This window comes from Dipodomys ordii, unplaced genomic scaffold (assembly GCF_000151885.1).
Source record: "Dipodomys ordii isolate 6190 unplaced genomic scaffold, Dord_2.0 Scaffold35, whole genome shotgun sequence".
NCBI classification, from domain to species: Eukaryota; Metazoa; Chordata; class Mammalia; order Rodentia; family Heteromyidae; genus Dipodomys; species Dipodomys ordii.
The window spans coordinates 8,363,662-8,386,678 of NW_012267251.1; the positions used below are offsets into that span (position 1 = coordinate 8,363,662).

General features: G+C 39.0%; 1 protein-coding gene across 2 annotated transcripts in view; it reads left to right on the forward strand.

Moving 5' to 3' along the window:
• The first annotated feature begins 1,415 nt into the window (after positions 1-1,415).
• Ppp1r12b (protein phosphatase 1, regulatory subunit 12B) overlaps positions 1,416-23,017 on the forward strand; it is a 212,546-nt gene continuing 190,944 nt past the window's right edge. For both annotated transcript variants that reach the window (XM_013017500.1, XM_013017502.1), the window contains exon 1: positions 1,416-1,856. In XM_013017500.1, the coding sequence (XP_012872954.1) occupies positions 1,566-1,856 (291 nt within the window). In that variant the 5' untranslated portion in view covers positions 1,416-1,565. The remainder of the gene's footprint in view (positions 1,857-23,017) is intronic.

Consider the following 23,017-nt stretch of genomic DNA (forward strand, 5'->3'; position numbering starts at 1 on the left):
GCTGGAAGTGGTGCTGTGGCTCAAGTGGTAGAGCGCTAGCCTTGAGCTGAGGGACAGCGCCCAGGCCCAGAGTTCAGGCCCCATGACCGGACCCCAAAAAAAGATTAAAAAAAAAAAAAGAAAGTCTCCTGGGCTGGAGGCATGGCTCAAGGAATAGAGCACCTGTCTAGCAAACATCATTACTACCTGCCCCCATTCTCCAAAACCTGGTCTGAATTTTCTGGCAGCTAGTAGCTCATGCCTGTAATTCTATCTACTTAACAGGCAGTGATATGGAGGATCTCAGTTGGGAGGCCAGTTTGAGCAAAAGGTTCGTGAGACTCCATCTCAATCAATAGAATGTTGAGATGGCAGGTGCCTGTCCCGGAGGCTGATAGAAGGATTGAATTTCCAGGCCTATGTGGGTAAAATATAATTGTAGACACTCCTGGTCTCAACAGACAGTGCTGGGCATATTATTCCCAATTCATAAAGAAGGAAGCAGGAAGCTGGGCGCTGGTAACTATAGCCACTCAGGAAGCTGAGATCTGAGGATTGTGGTTCAAAGCCAGGCCAGGCAGAAAAAACCATGAGCCTCTCATCTCAACCACCAAAAAGCCAGAAGCGGAGTGGAGATAGAGCACTAGCCTTGCACAAAAACGTCAGGGACGGCACCCCGGCCTTGAGTTCAAGCCCCAAGGACAGCACAATTAAAAAAAATAAATAAAAAGAAGAAAGATAAGAAAAAAGATGAGAAGAAGGAAGCAGGCTCAGAGAAATCAAGTAATCTGTCTACAGATGTGAATTGTTTGAATTTAAAGCTTAAGCTCTTTACACGTGGACACATCATTTTCAATCTTCTCTAAACCTAGAATAAGTGTTGTGTTTAAAATACTTAGGTAAAATAAAATACTGTATGTGTAAAATAAAATATGTGTAGAATAAAATACTGTATGTGTACACGTGCCTCTTCCCCAGGCACATTCTCATCACTGAGATTACTACATGTTGATAAAACTCTAGATTTCGAACCAAGACATGGATTCGAATCTTTTGAGTACTTCATGTCTACTTCTCCCCACTACAAAATAAGATTAATTACTGCCGTTTTTTCACTTCAAATGTGTGTGACAATTAGGGAGCTAAGATTAGTTAGTAGTCATAATAAGAATAAACTACAACTCCCAAGATGCCCAGAGAAATAGGCCAGATCAGTCCAGCAGGCCGCCCGGTTTCAGGGCAAAGGTGACCCCGCCGGGACTGCAGTGGGGGAAGGAGCAGGTTAACTTCGCCTCTTTTCTTATGCATCCAGGGATATGTAGTTCCCTAACGGCCCTGGGGGTTCCCTGAGTCCAGTGTGTATCACTACAAATCCCGTGATGCTTTGAGGATCGGGCAGCGCGAGCGTATTGAAGCCAAGAGAGCGTGCAGGCGGTGCTAGTGGCGGGAGGAGTAAAGATGGCGGCGCAGTGGTCTCCGCCTTCTCCTCCTGGCTGAAGCGCTCTGAGGGAGGCGGCAGCGGCCACCCAACCCGCTCCAGCAGTCCAGTATTGGTCCTTTCGGCAGCAGCTGCCGAGGCCCGAGCAATGGCGGAGCTAGAGCACCTGGGCGGGAAGCGGGCAGAGTCGGCGCGAATGCGGCGGGCTGAGCAGCTGAGGCGCTGGCGGGGTTCGCTGACCGAGCAGGAGCCCGTGGAGCGTCGAGGCGCGGGGCGGCCGTCGCAGACGAGGCGCGGGAGTCCTCGGGTCCGCTTCGAGGATGGCGCCGTCTTCCTGGCCGCCTGCTCCAGCGGGGACACCGACGAGGTGAAAAAGCTGCTGGCGAGAGGCGCCGACATCAACACGGTCAACGTGGACGGCTTGACAGCCCTGCACCAGGTCAGTGCCGAGCGGGTCCCCGGGCGTGGACGCGGTCTCCGCGGCCAACTCCCTTTCGTCCCTGGCCACCTTTCTGTGCTGGTCAAGTCGGGGGTCCCTACCTAACCAGAATCATCTTGACGCCCGGTCAGTGTTTGTATTTCCCTCCACCTACTTGGGTTGTCATAGTGACTGGTGACTGGATTCCCGCTGGTATTCCTATAATCATCTTCACTTGTGTCTTATTTTTGTACCTTAGGACCACTTCTATGCATTATTGTTATTATTTGTATGACGTCCATTCAGCCCGTGTGTGTGTGTGTGTGTGTGTGGTCATTTTTTTCAGTCTTGCTAGGCAAGCACTTTACCCCTTAAGCAACATCTTTAGCCCTGTCTGATGTCCTTTCGAAAAATTCAATCTTTCTGTGTCTGTGTGGTGGCCTCTTTATTGAATGAATAACTTAGGTCACTTAAAAAAGTAAATTCCTATCCCCAGGTAAAGGAAACTCCGTGTCTTGTTTTGCTGATATGTTGTGCTTCAAAAATTGTTTGTGTCTTCTCTAGGCTATACCTCTCAGAACACCCTTGACCTCATTGTTGTGGGTGTCCTCCTCTACGGGAGGCAGCATTGCTACCTCTCTCAAAACTTCCAAGTAGCTGAATCGCTGTTGTCTGACGGATACTTCAGGAATAGCTTTTCCATTTCTTTCTAAAGCCCTCTTTAAAAACCACCACCTACCCCCCTTCTCCCGCCACATACACAGTAGATTGTGGGCTACCTGGTAGTACTGTGCTTGGCAATAACCTTTACTTTTCTTACTTACGGGACAATATTTGTATGTGCTGGCTGTCATTAACTCCACTCTCTCTCCTTAATAGGACACGATAAGTTATTTTAAGCTGAGAGCTAAATGCACACTTTTTCTTATTTTTTTCTTGCTTTCTGTTTAAAGTAGATATGTTCCTCTGAGAATCTCACTTCTAAATAATAATTCAATTTTATATCAAACGATTTCCCTAAATACATTTTGTCAATAGTTTAAAATTGCTCTACACCATCCCTTCTCTTTCAGGTAAAAGAAACATTTTGTTTCCTCCTGTTTTTATTTTTTAAAAATGTTTATAACAGTGTTCCATGTAAGGTAGCAACCAATATTTGTAGAGTGCTTTACTGTTTAAAAATGGTTTCATACTTCTTACTTCATGTGACTCTTAGTTGTGATCTTCTGAAGTAGATCTAGCTAATAACAGTAATGTTGCTATTCCCATTACACAGATGAGAAAACTGAAGCTCAGAATACTTTTTACTTAAAGGTTAGCAAGTACTGGTGGTCATAACTGTATTCTAGCTAATCAGTAAGCTGAAATCTGAGGATCAATATTCAAATCCAGCCTGGGCAAAAAAATTGGCAAGACTCTATTTCCAGTTAACAGCCCCTATATCCCCCCCAAAACAAACAAAAATAACCCCAAATGCAAAATAGCACCCCCCAAGCAAAATTAATGGACTGGAAGAGTGGTTCAAGTGGTTGAGTGTCAGTTATGAGCAAAAAGGCTGAAGGAGAGCCAAAGTCCCTGAGTTCAAGCCTAGGTACAGATGCGTGCTCACGTGCGCGCATACACGCGCGCGCGCACACACACACACACACACACACACACACACACACACAAGTTGGCCATAGGTATGGTTAGATTTATTTTATTTTATTTTTTTGGGTCCGGTTATGGGGCCTGAACTCTGGGCGTGGGCACTGTCCCTCAGCTTTTCAGCTCAAGGCTAGCGCTCTACCACTTGAGCCACAGCGCCACTTCCGGGTTTTTTCTTTTTGCTTGTGTGGTGCCGAGGAATCGAACCCAGGGCCTCATGCATGCAAGGCAAGCTCTCTACCACTGAGCCACCTTCCTAGCCCGGTATGGTTAGATTTAAACTACAGAACTATATCCTACTGAATAAGGGACTCAATATAAAATATCACAGAAGCTGAAAGAACCACATGGAATTTTAATAAAACTTTAACTTGTGTGTATGTGTGGCAGGGGAGGATCTCTGCAAGCAGCAGTACTGGGACTTGAACTTAGGGTCTCACTTGTTTTCACTTGGCTTTTTCACTTAAGGCTAGCAGAGGTAGAGTCATACCTCTACTTTGGGATTTTTGTTGTTTAATTAGCTATGTGTCTTTGAGCCTTTTTTTTTTTTCTTTTTTTGGCTTGGGCTGGCTTCAAACAGGGCTCCTCAGATCTCAGCCTTCTGAGTTGCTAGGATTACAGGTGTGTGCCGCTGGCACATGGCTCCTTGTTTCTTTTAAAGTATCTCTTAGCTAAATTTGGTCCTTCCCATACACATTTTAGTGTCACCCTGAGCACTTTCTTTGATGCCATTTATGTTAGATCTTCTCATTTCGGGTAAAGACTCCTCAGCCCTTCTCTTGAAACTGATACCTTGATGCTTTTCTCTTCATTGTCACTCCTGGTTGTAAAGTCTTTTACTTTTTACCAATTATCTCTTGAAATAGGACAGGAAGAAGATGAAGGTTGTGGAATTTTTTCCCCCCTCTATAACCAGCTATAAGTGAAATAGAGGCATTTCTTCACATTTACCGTGCTGGCAATGGGATAAGTTGAATCAGTATACCCAATACTAGGCAAATTCAGTCGAAGATTAAGCTGCTCTAGCCATCAACCTCAGGTTGATTTGAGGTCAAAACAACCTTTTGAGAAAAACTGCCTTTGCATGTGAATTGTGTATGTGTTTTTCCAGGCTGGCTTTGAACTGATAGTCTTCTGAATAATTAGGATTGTAGATGTGAACCACTGGCTAAATGGCTTTCCAAATCCTTAGCCTGTTGGTTTTTTGGTTTTTTTGGGGTTTTTTTTTTGGCTGGTCCTAGGGCTTGAACTCAGGGCCTTGAGGTCTTGCTCAACTTTTTTCCTGTGGTTGGTGTTCTAATACTTGAGCCATGTCTTCAGGTCAGAGAATCCATCTTTTTGAATCAAAACAAAAATTGCTTCAAGAATTCTGATGTTAGTTTATAGAGTTACAATGTGTCTTTCCATGATTTGAAAGACTGTTGAGTAAATAAAAGATTATTTACAACATGTAAGACTAGAGCCACAAGTAGAGGGACCACTGATTTGCCTTGTGTGGAATGGACAATGAGTGGAACAAATGAATAATTCTGAAAAATATTCATCTGTCATATCAGCATGATGTGCATTATCTAGATAATGCTAACTTTCTCACCTTTGTTTTGTCTGTGGCCATGTGAACAACTATGGATTGGCATGTTAGAAATCCCTATATAGGGAACAGTTTCCCTCCTCCCTCAAGGTCATGTAGATGCTTCTTTGTGTTAGAGACCTTTCTTTCTTGGCAGCCTGTGCTGAGCCAGAGAGGTAGGTGCTTGAGTCAAAGATAACAAGCTCCAGGAAGACTATTAATGATACTTGAAATAGACTGGGATAAGGACTGTCTCATAGGCTAGACCAATTCTGATGAAAGCTTTGAAAACTAAGGTAGCCTAACTGTAATTTAAGATTTGATATAAATAATTGAATAAGATTTCATTTATATTCATTTTATGTCCTTAAATCCTCAGTGAAAAAGGTGTGAATTTTATTATATAAATCTTAGAGGCACTTACTTGCTACAAAACATTTTCATTTTATTTCTTATAAGGAGAGAATGTACATGTTGGTGGCTCTGTGTGGCCTGGTACTTCTAATGTTCCTTATTTAGAATGCTAGCATTCTTACTGTTATGGTCTTGGGTGTTCCAGGATACATGCAGGATCTTAGGAACTGTGTCTTCCAGATTATTGGACTGTTGCAAGAAGCAAATGCTTACTTTCAAAGGAGATGTTTTAGAATTCATTAAAATGACTGTCTGCTTATTCTTTTTTTTTTGTCTGCTTATTCTTTAAGCTTATGATATATAAGGACTTAAGTCTGCCAGACATCGTGAGGGATGCTGATGTCAACCCATGTAGATCTTGACTCTATTCTGGTGCCAACTGTCTTCATTAGAGGGATATTAAAAAGGTTAGAGTAATTCCATACTTGATTCAGAAATTAAAGTTGGCTTTGTAATAATGGTCTCAAGATCCAAATTTGGATCCTCTTGTTGGTCATCCCAGACTGGAATTTAATTAGCAGTAATATCCTTCTCTCTCTCTCTCTCTCTCTCTCTCTCTCTTCCCCCCCATACAAGGTCTCAAAAAAGCTGGATTTTAAATACTGGTCCTCCTATTTCAGTCTCCTGAGTGCTGGTGTGTGCCACATTACACAGCTACTTTTGTCATTCTAGAGCTGCTTCAATAACCTCAGAGAATTTAAAATTACATATTTCTCAGGAAGAGAAGATGGGAACAGGAGTAGAGGAGGATAGGTAGAGCAATTTTTATTTAGAGGGAGACAAGACTTAAGATGACAATGTGTTCAGTTCAATATAAGATAGTATGTTACATGGCTAACTTATATAGTAAAATAAATTTCTGCAGGGTGCCAGTGGCTCACGCCTGTAATATCTACTTAGAAGGCTGATATCTGAGGATTGAGGTTCAAAGCCAGCATGGCAGGAAAGTCTGTTGAGACTCTTACCTCCAGTGAAGCACTAAAAAGTCAAAATGGAACTGTGGCTCAAATGGAGCTGTGCTAGCCTTACGCAAAAAAGCTTAGGGGCAGTGCCCAGGCCCTGAAATCAAGCCCAGGACCAGCACAAAAACAAACAAACAAACAAATAAATAAGCAAATTTCTCTTTTATTCTAAACTTATTACTGTCATAGTTCCATCTGTGAAGCGAATACTTCTTTTGCTTCCTGTCAAGACCAGTAACAATGTGGGATCTAGAAAATCCTCTTGGCTCCTTCATTGTGTGTCTAGAAGTCACTTCTTTTCTTCACTTGGATGATATGGTACATCAGACTATGTTGGGAAATTGGCCACTGACCATATAAGTAGTAATTCTAAGTTTCCATGCTGTAGTAGATCTCAAAGCTAAATTTGAACATTAGGTTTTTGGATTTTTTTTGAAAGTTCAGATGCAAATGGATTTTATTCATTCAAAAATTCCAAAGAAAAATTCACCATTTTTTCGCCATTCTAAAAGTTCTGTTAAGTAACTATATACTACCATTGGAGCTTATAGATTCTTCTCTGCATTTTAAAATAGGTAAACTATCCATATTTTTTTTAAAATTAAAAAGTATCACAAATCCTGAAAGTGAAAGCTTAGACAAGTCTTGTTGGTAACTTAATATTATTGCTATTTTTATTCTTAAATATTGTGTAAATTAAGATATGTGTGTATGTACATGTACTCATACACGTGTGTGCAATATAGATGGAATCATACATGATAGAGCCTTTTGAATCAGGCTGCTTTGGAATTATGTTGTTGCACATGTCAGTAGTTCATTGGACTTTATTGTTATGTCTGTGTCATAGTTTGTATGTCTAGAAATAGGGAGGTCAAACTCTTGTGTGTCTCATAGGCTGCTAATACTGTTTATTGGGGCTCTGTCTCATGATCTGTTACCTCTGAAAGCCCTAAGCAACAAAGGACTAATATGTTGGTTAGGATTTCAGTATAGAATTAGGAAGAAACACAAATATTTGCTCTATAGCACTTCCTGCACTTGATACTGAGTTCTTTTTTTTTAAGTGGTTTTTTCTCTCCTCCCTCCCTCCCTCCTTCCCTCCCTTCCTTCCTTTCTTCTTTCCTTCCTTGCTTTCTTCCTTCCCCCTCTCTCTTTCTCTTTCTCTCTCCCTCCCTCTTCCTTTGCTTTCCTTTCAAACAGGGTCTCACTATGTAGTCCAGGGTGTCTTGGAATTTGTAATCTCTCTGCTTTACTTTCCCTAGTGGTAGAATTCCAAGCTTGTGGCACTATGTCTGGACTACAGCTATTTTAATAGCTTTATTGTGTATGTTTTAAAAATGAGTTAGTAATGATAATAGTAGGAGCAGTGATTGTAAGGGATAGCAGCAAAAATAGTAATAGTAGTTCCCACTTATATAATGTCTGTCTGTTCTAATTGCTTTTGATGTATTAGCTCATGTAATAGAACAACTAATGAGATGGGTGCTTGTGTTGTTACCATCTAGGTTATATAGAGATAGGAAACCAGATAAGTAGAACTAGAGTTTATTTAAGCCCAGGAACACTGGAAAACCCATACTTTTAACACTGCTATTTTACCTCTTATTAGACTGCATTGTGTTTAATTGTTTTGAAAAACAGGAAAATCAGATATAAACTTACAAATAAAGTAAGAAAGAAAGCAATAGTCTAAGGAAAGAAATTAGAATAACTCAAAATCACATTGCTTAGAGATAAATGCCAGTAAAATTTTAGTGTTTTACTTTTAGGATTTGTTTGTTCTGAATGTCCATTATATTGAGTATGTATGTATGTGTGCATTTACAAAGTTAAAAATCACACACTTTTTCTTTCTTTTTTTCTATAATAAATTTTCTATATTTAAATAGGCTTTGTAAAGATTTTTTGAATAGTAAACCATTAATCATGTGTGCAACAACATATTAACTTTTTAACACTGATTTTTAACATTGAATGGCTAATGATAGTAAATGATTGTATGTCTAGATATGTTGTAAGTCTGTGCTAAAGTATGTATCAAGTGGAGTTTCTGTCCTGAAGGAACAAACTCAAGAGTTTGATTTGTAGAAAGACAAATAAAAACCTGATTACTTAGAGACAGGTTCTGTGGCATATAAGTGGGGAGATGATCCACTAAGCAGAGCTTACAGAAGGCAGTCTCACACACTAGAACCACATGGACACATGGGCAAAGCACTTACAAGAGGAAATTGGTTACATGGTGGTATTCTTTTTAGCATTCTAGTTCTTACGGGGGGTGGGGGGAGTACTATATTTGTCACTATTTGTGATGTTTTATGCTTATAGATGAAAATAATAAGTTACCCCTTCTCTACCTAAAGATGGTTAAAAAATGGGAGTTTGGGATCTTCAATAAATCTTTAGTGGCTCAGCATACAACTATAAAATCCAGATTAAAGATCTTAAACGAGAATTTTATCCTGGACAAAGAATTGAAATCTCATCCTAGTTCCTGATTTATAGCCTGTCAAATTGGTGTGTGTGTGTATATGTGCCAGTCCTGGGGCTTGGACTCAGAGCACTGTCCTTAAGCTTTTGTGCTCAAGAATAGCACTCTACCACTTACACCACAGCTTCACTACCTGCGTTTTGGTAGTTAATTAGAGGTAAAAGTCTCATGGACTTTTTTGTCCAGGCTGTCTCCCAACTGTGATCCTCAGACCTCAGACTCGTGAGTAGCTAGGATTAAAAGGCATGAGCCTCTGGTGCCCTGCTCTATTTTTTTCAAAAGCTTTTTATTGTGAAATATTTTAAGATATGAAATACAAAAATAGAATGGTCTAATAAATTCTCGAAAACCATCAACTTGTAGGAAGTGTATCCAAATGTATTGGATTATTTTACAGCCAATCACAAATACCAGCCTTATGATAAAAAAAAAAGCTCTTATGAAAAAATATAAAAGGCTCCAAACAAACAAATAAGAAAATAAAGAAGTAGAGTAACTTGGCTGTTAAAGAGAGATGTTTACAGGTATCTGTCTTGTAAGGAAAGAAAGGAAAAAATATCCCTGCTAGGTGTATCAGTTTTAGGCCATCAGCTGGGCAAATGATGGAATTGTCTTATAAAATGGAAATGCCATTTGTAGCATTCCTTAGGAGATTGTGTTGCCTGGTTTTGTGTTGCTTTTTTGGGGTCTGAGGGAAAATTGGCTTTATGAACTAGCTTTTTGGTTAATTGAAGATAAGAGTGTAACCTAATTTTGTGGCCAGGCTGGCTCAAATTGCAATCCTTAGATCTCAGCCTCCTAAGTAGCTAGGATTATATGCCCAGTTTGATGAGCTTTTTTTTTTTTTTGTAGGTCCTGGGGTTTGAACTGTGAGCCTGGGTGCTGTCTCTGAGTTTCTTTTGCTCAAGGCTATTGCTCTCCCGCTGGAACCACTGTGCCACTTCCAGCTTTTTTGAGTAATTTATTGAAGATAAGAATCTCATGAACTTTCCTGCTTGGTTTGGCTTTGCCGCCTCCTTATTGATTGGCTTTTTAAGAGTCTCAGTGTGTACCCTAGACCTAGAACTCTTGATCCTCCTGTCTTAGCTTCTCCAGTTCTGGTATTACAAATGTTTGTCCCCATGCTCTGTTCAATAAATTATAGCTTTAACTGAAGCTCTAAGGATGCCATTATCCTACATTTCCAGGTAGAAACTTTTTTTTTTTTTGGTGGTTGTGGAGCTTGAATTCAGGACCGGGTTCCCTTCCCCAACCATTTTTTAATACTATTGCCCTCCCCTAACCATTTTTTATACTTTTCTGTTCAAGGCTAGCACTCTACAACTTTGAGCCACAGCTCCACTTCTGGTTTTCTGGTGGTTAATTGTAGATTAGAGTCTCATGGATTTTCCCACATGGGCAGGCTTTGAACCTCAATCCTCAAATTTCAGCCTCCTGAGTAGCTAGGATTACAGGTGCAAGCCACCAGCACCTGTCTAGAAACTTATTTTTATCTTTCAGTTTATATATCTAATGGTACTTCAGAATCAATGCATTTTGTGTGAACTGTCTGATCTTGCTTTACCCAATTATCTGGGTAATATTTGTGGCTTCTTGTTTTGATTGCTTGTTGAATCTTTATCCAGCACTTACTGTGTTCTAGATTTATGGTTAACACTGGGGATATAGTAGGGAATGAAATAGATATAGTTGTCTTATGACCTTGTAGTTGTTCTGTCCTGTGGATTCTACCTTCTTAATATCTATTAAGTCTTTTTCTTTTTCCTTCTTTCTTTTTCTTTTCCTTCCCCCCACCCCCTTTCTTTTTGTTGGTCATGGTGCTTGAACTCAGCATCTGTGCTCTGTCCCTGAGTTCTTTTGCTCCAGGCATTGCTCTACCACTTTAAGCCACAGCTCCATTTCTGGTTTTTGAGTGGTTAATTGGAAATGAGTCAACAGTCTTATCGAAGCCTGGGCTGGCTTTGAACTATAATCTTCAGGTCTCAGCCTCCTAAGTAGATGAGATTACAGTTGTGAGCCACTGGTGCCCAGCTAAATCTATTTTCATTTGTTCTCTTTTCCACTAATTTAGTTCAGGTCATTATCTCTCATCTTGGCTATAGAAATTATATGCTGAATGATTTCTGTGCTTCTACTATTGCCCTCCGAAACCATTTTTTATACATTGTCCAAGAAGAGTTGGATATTTCACACCTTCTTATAATCATTTATTGCTGTCACTACTACTCTTACTTCTTGTCATTCCCAACAACAGCTTTGGCCATCTTCATTTTCTTCAGTCATATCATATTCTTTGTCTTCAAGTTTCTAGTATGCTCCCATCTACTTTCCCAATCTTTATTGTCTGTCTTCTTTGCCTAACCATTTTTTAGGTCTGTCTGGCCTCTAAGAGGCCTGCCCATGGCTCTGTTCATCTGTCTTTTGTTACATTAGGTGTTTCTCTTATTTTTTGTTGGTATCTTATAGCTAACCTGTGGTATAATGTTATAGTTTAACTGGCTTCCCTCAACCAGACTTCAAGCTCTTATTCATTATTACATTATATTACAATGTCTATTAAATTTTAGTCATTGTGGATGGGTTAAGCAGAGAAAGAGAGTTGTGGCAAAACAACGATTTGTTTTAATTAGTCAAATCTCTTCGGTCATTTTATTTTCTCCCTTCAGCCACAATAATATGGTGTCCACATTTTGTCTTAACTAATAAGCCTGTCCACACAGGCTTATCCATCCCACTTATAGACAAGGCAAATGCTGCTTTTTCAAATGGTCCCACATGGACCTCCTGCTTACTTATCCCAAGTTGTTTCTATACTTGGCTTTGTCTTCACTATACTTTGTGTCTACTTGGCTAAATCTCATTCTAGACTTTAACTTTTCCATGGTTTCCATGATTTTGCCATGTTTTCACACAAATGCCACCTCCCTGAGCTTTCCTCATCAGTACTGTCATTCCTTTCCTCATTTTTCATAGCTATTCTTTCTTTCAGATGATCTTTTTGAAACTTCCACACTTCAAATTCTTCTTTTCTACCCTCCCTTTCCCTTCCTTTCCTGTCTCCTTCTATCTCCAACCCCCACCTGTGTAATTTTAGGGATTGAACCAAAGAACTTGCACAAGCACTGTTCATGACTGTGCTACATTCCCAGCCCAGTAAATAATTCTTATTTAAAAATTATTTTTATTAGTTAAACTTAAGTTGGTTAGGGCATGAAGGGAATTAGGAATTTGATATCATATTCTAAAGACCAAGAAGTCTTTCTGAAGACCAAGAAGACTAGAAGAAGAGCATAAAGTAGTGCTATAGATGCTAAAAATATTACAGAATTTAGATCCTTGACCTTGAGGGAATATAATAAGGTTAGGAGCACACATTAGTAATAGTGTGCTTTGGCCAAGTTGTCTTTGCCGTGTATCATAGTTTACAATTTTGAGATCAGCTTGGAATTGACACAGTGTAAATTGAATGGATTGGTAGAAATGTAAGAATGGTAGTAAGAATAAAACAAACTGATTTTTAGTGTAGCTTTGGGGTTGGCATATAAGTACAATCCTTTTATCAATTATAGGCTCATTACAGAGAATTATTATTTATTTGCATTAAGAATTACATTGTAAATTGTTAATGTTCAGTAGAGAAATCAAGAAAATTATAATAGGATAAAGGACCAAACCAGTATATATTGAAACCATACATTGAAATCAGTGTTTTTCTTTTTCTTTTTTTTTTTTGTCCGGGCGTGGGTCCTGAACTCTGGGCCTGGGTGCTGTCCCTCAGCTCTTCAGCTTAAGGCTAGCGCTCTACCACTTGAGCCACAGTGCCACTTCCAGCTTTTTTCTTTTTGCTAATGTGGTGCTAAGGAATCGAACCCAGGGCCTCAAGCATGCAAGGCAAGCGCTCTACCACTGAGCCATCTTCCCAGCCCCTGAAATCTGTGTTTTGCAACCTGGCATTTTTTTTTTTTTTTAATGGCGGGAGACTGTTGGTCAAAAGCAGCACAGTGCTTCTTGGTCTCAAAAGGATGAAAAAAGAAAATAAACATTTTTTTTTTCCTTCAGGAAATTTGTTCTTTAATGAGATCAGACATAATTACTTGATTATAAAAAAGAAAATAATAGCTATTTAAGTGTAATAATAGTGGAATGAATATATTGGCAAGTTAAGGTTGCTATTCTGAAGAGATAGTTTAGTTTCATTTTGGAAAGCATAGTTCCTGGCAGGCTGAGTATCTTAAAGCTCTTTATTCAGTAAATGCATTAAATATTTTAGAGTAGAAGAGTAATATGAAAAGGGTAGTGATTTTGTTGTTGTTGTTGTGGGGCTTGAATTCAGGGCCTGGTTGTTGTCCCTGAGCTTTTCTGCTCAAGGCTAGCCACAGCTCCACTTGTGGTTTTCTGGTGGTTAATGGGAGATAAGAGTCCTGCCTGGGCTGACTTCAAACCATGATCCTCAGATCTCAGCCTCCTGACTATGTAGGATTACAGATAGGAGCCACCAGTGTCCCACTAAAGAGTAATATTTTATTTATTTTATAGGTACTAGGGATTGAAGCTAGGTCCTCATGTTTGCTAAGCAAGTGCTCTTCCACTTGAGCTACCTCCCATCCCAAGGTTAATATTACAAATAATTAATTTGATAAAATGGTGTTGGATGCATTGATTTGAAGAGGAAGAGACAACAGTTAAGATGCATAGTTGGAAGTGTGGGAAGTAGCTTAGTGGTAGAGCACTTGCATTAGCATGTACCAGGCCCTGGATTTGATCTTTAGTACTACAAAATTTAAAAAAAGAAAAGAAGAGCTGGGCTCTGGTGGTGAATGTCTATAATCCTAGCTACTCAGGAGGCTGAGATCTGAGGATTTCAGTGCAAAGCCAGGCCAGGCAGGAATGTATGTGAGACTCTCCAATTAACCACCAGAAAACTGGAAGCTGAGCTATGACTCCAGCTGATGGAGAGCTAGTTTTAAGCAAAATTGCTAAGGGATAGTGCCCAAGTCCTGAGTTCAAGCCCCATGACTGATACATAGGAAAAAGAAAGATACACATGAAGGAAGGAAGGAAGGAAGGAAGGGCAAAAAAAAAAGGATAAAGAATTGAGGCTGGGATATTGTATAATGATAGATCATGTACATAGTATGCCCAAGGCCCTGGAATTGATCCTAAGCATGAAACTCAAACCAAACCACAGTAAATTATTATGATAGCTCTTAGGACAATCATGAACATATAAGAATAGTAAGATGTGTGGCATTTAGAAAAATACTATGGCTGAGAGCATAGTTCTAGTGGTAGAGCACTGAGTTCAAACAATAAAAAGGATGAAGAGGAAGAGGATTATTATTGAGACCATAGATATTAGGAGAAAGAAAGGCCAAAGACAGTTGAAAAATATTTAGAATAATACTGATATCCAGCCCAATATTTATTAAGCATTGTGTTGTGCCAGTTAGAGTTGACAAACAGTCTTCTTTCATATATTAATTCTAAACTATAACTTGAACACAAATGGAGAGCACAGATTGAAAACAAATTGAACACAAATTGAAAACACAGGAAAAAAAATGGTGTTGAGAATGAGAACTATTTTTTTTAATTCTGTCCTATAACTTGAATGCAAATAAGGAACACAGGAAATAAAGCTGGTATTGAGGATCATAAATGAGAAATCCAACAATTACCTCCATGAACAAATGGAGTTGAGAGTCAGATTTTAAATCAGTCTAGTCTGGTGTGGTGACACAAACCAGTAATCTCATCACTTGGAAGGCTGAGTAAGAACTCAAATTCAAGGCCAGCCTGATCTATATAGTGACACCCTATCTAAAAGCCAAACAAGAACAACAACAACAAAAAAAACCCAACCGTCCGACCAAAAGTTTCCTGTTAGAAAACCTAGCCTAATAGCTAGTTAAACTAACTGTCTTCAGTTTCCTTGAGTTTGTGGAGTTCATTCTGTTCTCCTAAAGTTCTGAGTGTTTTTATATCTTATTGGTTTGGTATCAAATTGATATTTATTTTAAAGAGGCAACAGTAGAATAGTAAAACGCTGTGACTCTGGGCCTGATCACCTCATTTCAGTCCTGATTCTGTCACCTGACTATCTTTGGCAGATCACTTAATCTCCTTGTCTTTAGTTTCCTTGTAGGTGAAATGAGGATAACAGTTTCACTCTTATGACATTGTTAGGAGAAATACTTGAGTTAACATCTGTAAAGTGCTCAGAACACTGTCTGGCACAAAATAAGCTCTTAGAGATGTTTTTGTTAAATGAAATTAAAATTTTATTAAGTGAAATATTTTGTTAAATGAAGTGAAATATCTTCGTCTGGGTCTTAAAACCCACCAATGTTTTAATCATTCTTAATGGTCTGCTGCTTCATTTCATGCTTCCAAGCACATCTTCATGTTCTGTCAACACCTTACTTAATCATCTACTTCTTCCCCCCCCACACACGTGAAAAAGAATATTCAGTATTCTCTCCACATTCAGACCATCTACATTAGCATCCCTCCTTTCCTCCTTCTTTGGCTGCATGATATCATTCCTCCCTGCCTCTTTTCAGAGGATACTAAATCAGTTAGATCTTCATTGTTTTCTCTCTTGCTTTCTCTGGTTCTCTGGATCTACCTTCTTAAAAATAAAAAGGGCTGCCAGGAAAACCTTTTCTCATGATTATCTTTCTGACAGCACTGATTTAGCTCTTTCTTTTCTGACATTCTCTTTTGGTTGTATAACCTACTGTCTTGCTTTGGGGTGGTTCAACAGAAACTGCTTTCTCAAAGCCACCGCAGTCTTCTGGAATGTGACATCTTACCATTCTTCCTTCTTACCCATTTTTGTCTATTTTATATTTTTTCTACTTTTTTTTAAAATTACAACTTTATTCCTCAGCTTCCAAAACAATTCTTCCTTTTCTAGATCCTCCTCCCATTTCATGAGTCATTCTTCTATCCTTGCTTCCCTATTCCTCTTCCACGGTCTACTTTTTTTCTTTTTTCTTTTTTTTGCCAGTCCAGGCAAAAAAACCCTTCAGGCCCTGGGCACTATTCCTGAGCTTTTTTTTTTTTTTTTCTCAAAGCTAGCACTCTACCACTTGAGCTACAGCACCACCACTTTGAGCTTTTTCTGTGTATGTGGTACTGAGGAATGGAACCCAGGACTTCATGCATGCTAGGCAGGCATTCTACCACAAAGCCACATTCCCAGCCCTCACTGCCTACTTTTATTTCCTGGAATTCCAACCCCATTTTCTTTCTATCCTTTATTCATTTGTATCCTCACCCACTCCATGGCCTCCTCTTTTCTTGTATTCTAATGATGTCCAGCTCTTTCTAGACCTGACCTTTCAACATTTGACCTTTTCTCTATTTTTTTTTCCCCTCCTATGTTTCTAACTGCTTATTAGGTGTCCTGATACAGATGTCCTGAAGGTTTGTATCAGTCAGTTTTTCCAAAGCAAAATCATTTTTACCAGTCAAAAATTATCTGCTCCTGGGCTGGGAAGGTGGCTCAGTGGTAGAGCGCTTGCCTTGCATGCCTGAGGCCCTGGGTTCAATTCCTCAGCACCGCATAAGCAAAAAGAAAAAAGCTGGAAGTGGCACTGTGGCTCAAGTGGTAGAGCGCTAGCCTTGAGAAGAGCTGAGAGACAGCGCCCAGGCCCAGAGTTCAGGCCCCACAACCAGACCCCCCCCCAAAAAAAATTATCTGCTCCTTCTCTGTAATTCTCTTCTTGCAAAAAAAGTATCACTACCCACTCTGCCATTGGTGGCATTGATAATCCCATGATTGATTTGTGGCTGACTACTGGAAATCATAGGAAAGGGAACATGTTTAAAATAGAATCCTGAGCCTTATCCTCCAAAAAGCCTGTTTCAAAATATCTAGGTAAATCCTCCAAAAAACCTGATTCAAAACATCTAGATAGAACCTGGGACTTTTTTTTTTTTAATCTAATGCTCTTCCAAGTTTGAGAACTGCTGATAAAAATTGAGATTTGCCTACTGTTATGGTTTAGATCTGAAATGCCCTCCCCCACCCCCCAAGGCTAATGTGTGCTTGATCCCCAATGCTGCCTGTTCAGAGATAGAGCTTTTGAAAATAATTGGGTCATGAGGGCTCTGACCCATCCATAGTTGTTTTTTATATTGTTATATTGTTATATTGACATTGTAAAGTTAATTCTGAAGGTACAATTGAGTTCCAAAAGTGAGAATGTAAAAAATAAAAAAGGTGACCTATAGTAGACTACAAAGATGATGCATAAATTTTTCACAAACAATTTAAAGTATTAACTTTTGCTTGTATGAACTAAAAGACACCTAGTTAATACTTTAAATTGTTTTAGTTCATACAAGCAAAAGAGCTTGAACTATGGCACGGGCACTTTGAAATGGAAAGAAAAAAGTGAAGAGCGATTACAGAGCTAGAATTGAAAAGTTTAGATTTTTCTTTTGTACTGCTGAGGTTAGAAGTCAAGGCTTTGCAGGTCGCTAAAACTAGCATTATCAGAATTCTCATTGAAGTACGGATGGCTGCACTGTACTTCATGCTGGTACCAGGGCTTGTTGAATTCAGGGCCTGTAGCTTGCACTTGCTCTGCTTTCTTGCTTATTGCTGGTATCCTATTATTTGAGCCAGGCCTTCAGTCTGGCCTTTTGCTGGTTATTTTGGAGATGGTGTCTTGAGGACTTTTCTACCCATGAGGACTTTTCTGGCTTTGAACCTCTATCCTCCAGGACTCAATCTTCTGAGTTGCTAGGAATATGGGTATGAACCACCAGCTAGAAATTCCAATTTAATAGACTCAGAGTAGAGCCCAGAAATCTTTATTTTGCCAAGCATCCCAGGTTATTCCGGTACAGTTTTGCATTTTGAAATGATTGACATGTAGAGTGAAAAGACTAGCTACTTACATAGTATTGAAACTATTTTCAACCTGTTCTACTCATTTCTTTCCTCCCCACTCCTCACTTGACTTCATGTACTTGCACAGTTACTACTTGCTATTTCCTCAGCACTCCTAAACCTTTTGCTCATGCTGTTCTCTTTGCCTCATTTGCCCCTCTGCCCTTGTGTACTTGGTAAACCTTCCTAATCCTGCAAGGCTCAGGCTCAGGTGTCATTTCCTCTGTGAAGTCTGCCAGAGTTTATTCCTTCTTCCTTCTTGTTCTCATAACACATTGTTCTTCCTAGTTTAGCAACTATGTGTGAAACTATCTTACACAATTTTGAAGTTGGCTTTTCACATGCTGCTCTGAGTCTGATGACACTTCTCAACCATCGATTTCTCTTTAGTACACAGCTTGAATACTTGAATAGTTGAGTAAATTCTAAAAATGAGCTCTTTCAGCAATGAGAAGAGCAAATGACTAGTTGATCTTTTGGAATTTACCTGTATGCAATTGAGAGTAACTAGAAGAGAAAGTCTGAGGAACTAATATTTTATGGGCGCTAAGGAAAGAGGGTTTGTTCAATTGTTCATCTAATTATACAGCTATTTACTTAAAAATATGTATTTAGATGGGTGCCAGTGGCTCATCTTGTAATCCTAGCTACTCAGGAGGCTGAGAGCTGAGATCTGTGATCTGGTTCAAAGCTAGCCTGGGCAGGAAAGTCCATAAGAGTCTTATTTCTAGTAAAACTACTCAGAAAAAGCCAGAAGTGGCACTGTAGCTCAAGTGGTAGAGCACTGGCCTTGAGCAAAAGAGCTCAGGAACAGCACCCAGGCCCTGAATTCAAGCCCTGAACTGGCTTACACACAAAAAAATGTATTTGTTGAGCATTTACTATATGTCAGGCATTGATGTAGAGAACAAGGACATCATATAATTAGGAAACTTGCATATGTATGCATGCCTATAATAGGGGAAAAAAAACCTCCTTTAAATACCTTATCGCAGAAAGACTTGATTTTATTTCTTAAAAAGTTTAGAAGTAGGCTGGGAAGGAGGCTCAGTGGTAGAGCACTTGCCTTGCATGCATGAGGCCCTGGGTTCGATTCCTCAGCACCACAAAAGCAGGAAAAAAAAAGCCGGAAGTGGCGCTGTGGTTCAAGTGGTAGAGTGCTAGCCTTGAGCTGAAGAGCTGAGGGACAGCACCTAGGCCCAGACAGAGTTCAGGCCCCACGACTGGACCCAAAAAAAAAAAGTTTAGAAATGTCCTGTCTTGGTTATTAATGACTTTATACAGGCTGAATTCTGTTTTATTTATCATATGCCAAGGATGTAAAATCTGGTTAGTTCTAGGTTAGATAAAATTAGACCTCAGTGTTTTGTTTTAATTTTTTTCTTTTTTTGTTTTGAAGCAGAGTCTTATTATATAGCCCAGGTCATTTTCAAACTCATGTCCTCCTACCTAGCCTTTGAGTGCTGGGATTCAGGCATGTGCCCTACTGTGTACCCAGCAGCTTTAGTAGGTTCCATTTGGCCCCTGGCTGCAGTCTATCATTTATTGACTGCATTGTGTTTCTTTGGATTGATTTTAGATGTTACCATCAAAATAAGAGATTCTGTATTTTGAACATTGTGAAAAAAATTAGATCTGGGCTCCCAGTTATCATCTAAATGCATGAATTTACATCGAGTAAACCAGAATTAATATTTGGAGATTCAGATCCGATAAACTTCATAAACTGTTTGTTAGGTCTTTTTCAGCAAATCATATTGTGTGACAGGCAGAAGACGTAAGTTTCATTATTTGTCTGGTACTTCCAGCCCAGGGCTGCTATTACCCTGCTGGAGAGATTTGTCCACGAATGAAGAAAATATGTTTCCAAAAATTTCTATGAACATGATTTGACTTTTAGATTACTGTACTTGTTTCCTTTAAAGTGAATGCTGGAGCCTTATACCACCTTCTCCCTTTAGAGCAGGGTCTTGAAGCTTTAGCTTTCAACCCTCCCTGTCCTTTAGTTCTGTCTTCTCAGTAAATACCTTCTCTCATCTTTACTATCGTCTGCTTTGGCTGCTGATTTATTTCTGTCCCTACTGGTAGTATATTGCTTTGAACGTTTGAAGACTTCTTAACTTCATCAAAGAAATAATTAGGCATATTCCTTTTGAATTCTTTATATTTGAATCATGTTCATTGACTAAGAGCTCAAATATCTAAGGTATAGTTTTGAACATCACTGTTGTGATGTTATTGCACTGGGTGCAATAAATCCTATCTTGCTTGTAATCCTAGGCATGTGGGAAGATTAGTAGGAGGATCACTGTCTGATGCTGGTCCTGAGTGAAAACATGAGACGCTAACCAAGAAATTACTAAAGCAAAAAAATTGGGCTGGAGTCATGGCTCAAGTGGTACAGTGCTACACTTCCTTCTTACTTTTAATAAATGTAAGAAGAAAGTCTTGAGCATGATTCCATGTTATGTCAGAGTTTTTCTAGCATTTACTTCAAGTATTTCTGTATCTTCACTAGATAAGTACTGTCAGAGTGATTGATGATGCCAATTTACATAATCTCCAATTGTGTGTGAGAGGCTTGTTGTTATAGGTTCTCCTTTGTACTTGTCAATTTCATATTTTTTTCTTATCAGTGATTCTTCAATGATAAACTAACTTGATTTCCTTTGTCAAATGGCAACTCATTTGTACAGCTACTTAAAAGTTAATTTAAAAAATTGGTAATTCAGTATTCTCAGACACAGCAAGCAATGTGATATTATCTGAAAATGGCGCTTAACTTTTGCCACATAGAGTTCTCAGTGATAGATACAAAATATCAAGGCTGAAAAAGCATGTTGCTTCATGTTTGGGTTTGTGTTCTTCATATAAAGATTATGAAACTCAAGAGAGATTGGATAAATGTACTAGCTAAAAGCCTTTCTCAGTATCTCAGAGAAATAAGACTCAACACTTCATACTTGGATTAACCAGCTTATATATGTTAACTCTTTCTCCACTCCCTCTCACGAATTTCTTCACTCAACAACTTATTTCATTCAACAGTAGTTGAACATGCTGAATTAGAAGCTTTGCTTGTATTCATTTTATTATTATTTTGAGGCAGATTTCACTATGAAGCTCAGGCTGGTCTCTATATTGCCATCCCCCTGTCATATTTTTTTCAGATTTAGTATTATATTTTAAAGTATTATCCTAGAGGTTGCTTATTGTTGTTATTTTTGGTAAAGATATATTATTCAAGATGATTACTGTAAGAGAGGAAGAACTAAGGCAGTGAATGTTACAACCATAAGATCTACAAGCATCTGAAGCTGTTTTTCTACAGTGGTTCAGTAACATGCAGGGTTTATTTCAGAATGTAGATTTACCTTTACACTTACAATGAGTTTCTTTGTATTTAGTATATTGTGTTGACTTCCTTGATTTTTGGCAATATCAAGCACTGTAGACTTGAAAATTGCTGAGCGCATGCCCAATCTTAGCTGAGAGACAGAGGCAGAAAAACTGAGCTTACAAAGCCAGTCCTAGCAGTGTTGGTGAAAACCTTCCTCAAAAACAAAATAAAAACTCAGCAATACTGAGATTTGAACTTAGCACCTTGTGCTTGCTAGGCTGGTGCTCTACCACCCGAGTCTTGCCTCTAGCTCTTCTTATTTTTCCTTGGTACCCTAAAAGCATAGGGAGTAAAGCATGGTACAATGTGCTGCTATTTAAGGTTTATTTGAATCTTCATCTGTAGTTGTTCACTAGATAACTATAGCTCCAAAAGGACAGTTTAAATGTGGCTGCCATTGGCTCCCCCTTAAACTTAGATTCATTTGGATGCTTCATTGGTACAGGCATATTTCTTTGATTCCTTCATCAAAGAAAAAGATTCTTTGGTGATTTCTTTAAAGGTTAGTAATTGAATAGTTCAAAAACAAACTCCACCCATTTGGTACCTTTCTGCTTCTCTCCTCAGATTGCCATTGTGATCTACGAGGTTAGGTCCTACAGGATGAGAATGGTACTTTCTGAATATCTCACACATGTGCATGCTGTCATAGGGCAAATTGAGCACACTTGGGAGGTAGCACTACTGTCACTTCACCTTTCAAGGCTAGTTTGAGTTTTCCTGCACCAAATTGAAAAAAATAGTTACATAGTATGTGGGACTTACTATGTTGGATTAATTACATCTCAGACTAGCCAATGTGTAAAAGTGGAATAATTCTATTATGAATAGATTCCAGGAAAAAATTATATAAATTAATTTGAATCCATACAAAATAGCTTTCAAAGCCATCATTTGGAATGTAGTAAAAAAACAAACTACAACAAAATGTGAGAATGTTTGAGGTACACTGTGCTTAGTTTGCATGCCACACACACCAGAAAGGAAAGGAAAAAAAAAGCAACAACAACAAAATAATAAAATATCCAGTTTTCTAGTATTAAGTGGAGATAAGCAGCTCACAGATTTTCCTGCCCTAGCTGGCTTTAACTACAATCCTCAGATCTCAGCCTCCTGAGTAGCTAGGATTATAGGAATGAGTCATCACCTGGCCTGAGTTTCTTAGTAATAACCAATAGTAATAATTAATAACTCATTATTACATAGTAATTACTTAATAGGACTAAAGGTTTAAGGAAATGTCTGACATATAGTAAGCTCCGTAGTATTTGCTGTTTTTTTGTTTTTGTTTTTTTTTTGCCTATGGGCTTAAACTCAGGGCCTGGGCACTCAAGGCTAACGCTCTATCACTTGAGCCACAGCTTCTTTATGGCTTTTTGGTGGTTAATTGGAGATAAGAGTCTCAACAACTTTTCTGCCTGGGCTGGTTTGAAACCATAATCATCAGATCTCAATCTTCTGAGTAGTCATGAGCCACTGGTGCCTGGCTTACTGTGTTTTTAGTAGACAAAATGCTAGTAATTCTGGATAACTCAATATTTTTAGACACAGGGGACCTTCTATCAGGACTGTATTATAGCTGGCACAGGATCAGTTAGGCACAGTGGCATGGCTTGCTTGGCAGGAGGCTTAAGAAGAGGGAGAGATCACCTTGGCCGGGCAAGTGGCAAAAGTTGTGTCTAAGGTTGCTGTGTAACTGTTTTAGTTAGAATTCTGAGTAACTGGAATAACATTCTTCTTTCAGCAATCTTGGTTAAGCCTTCTGATCAGTGAATATTTTTTTTTGGGGG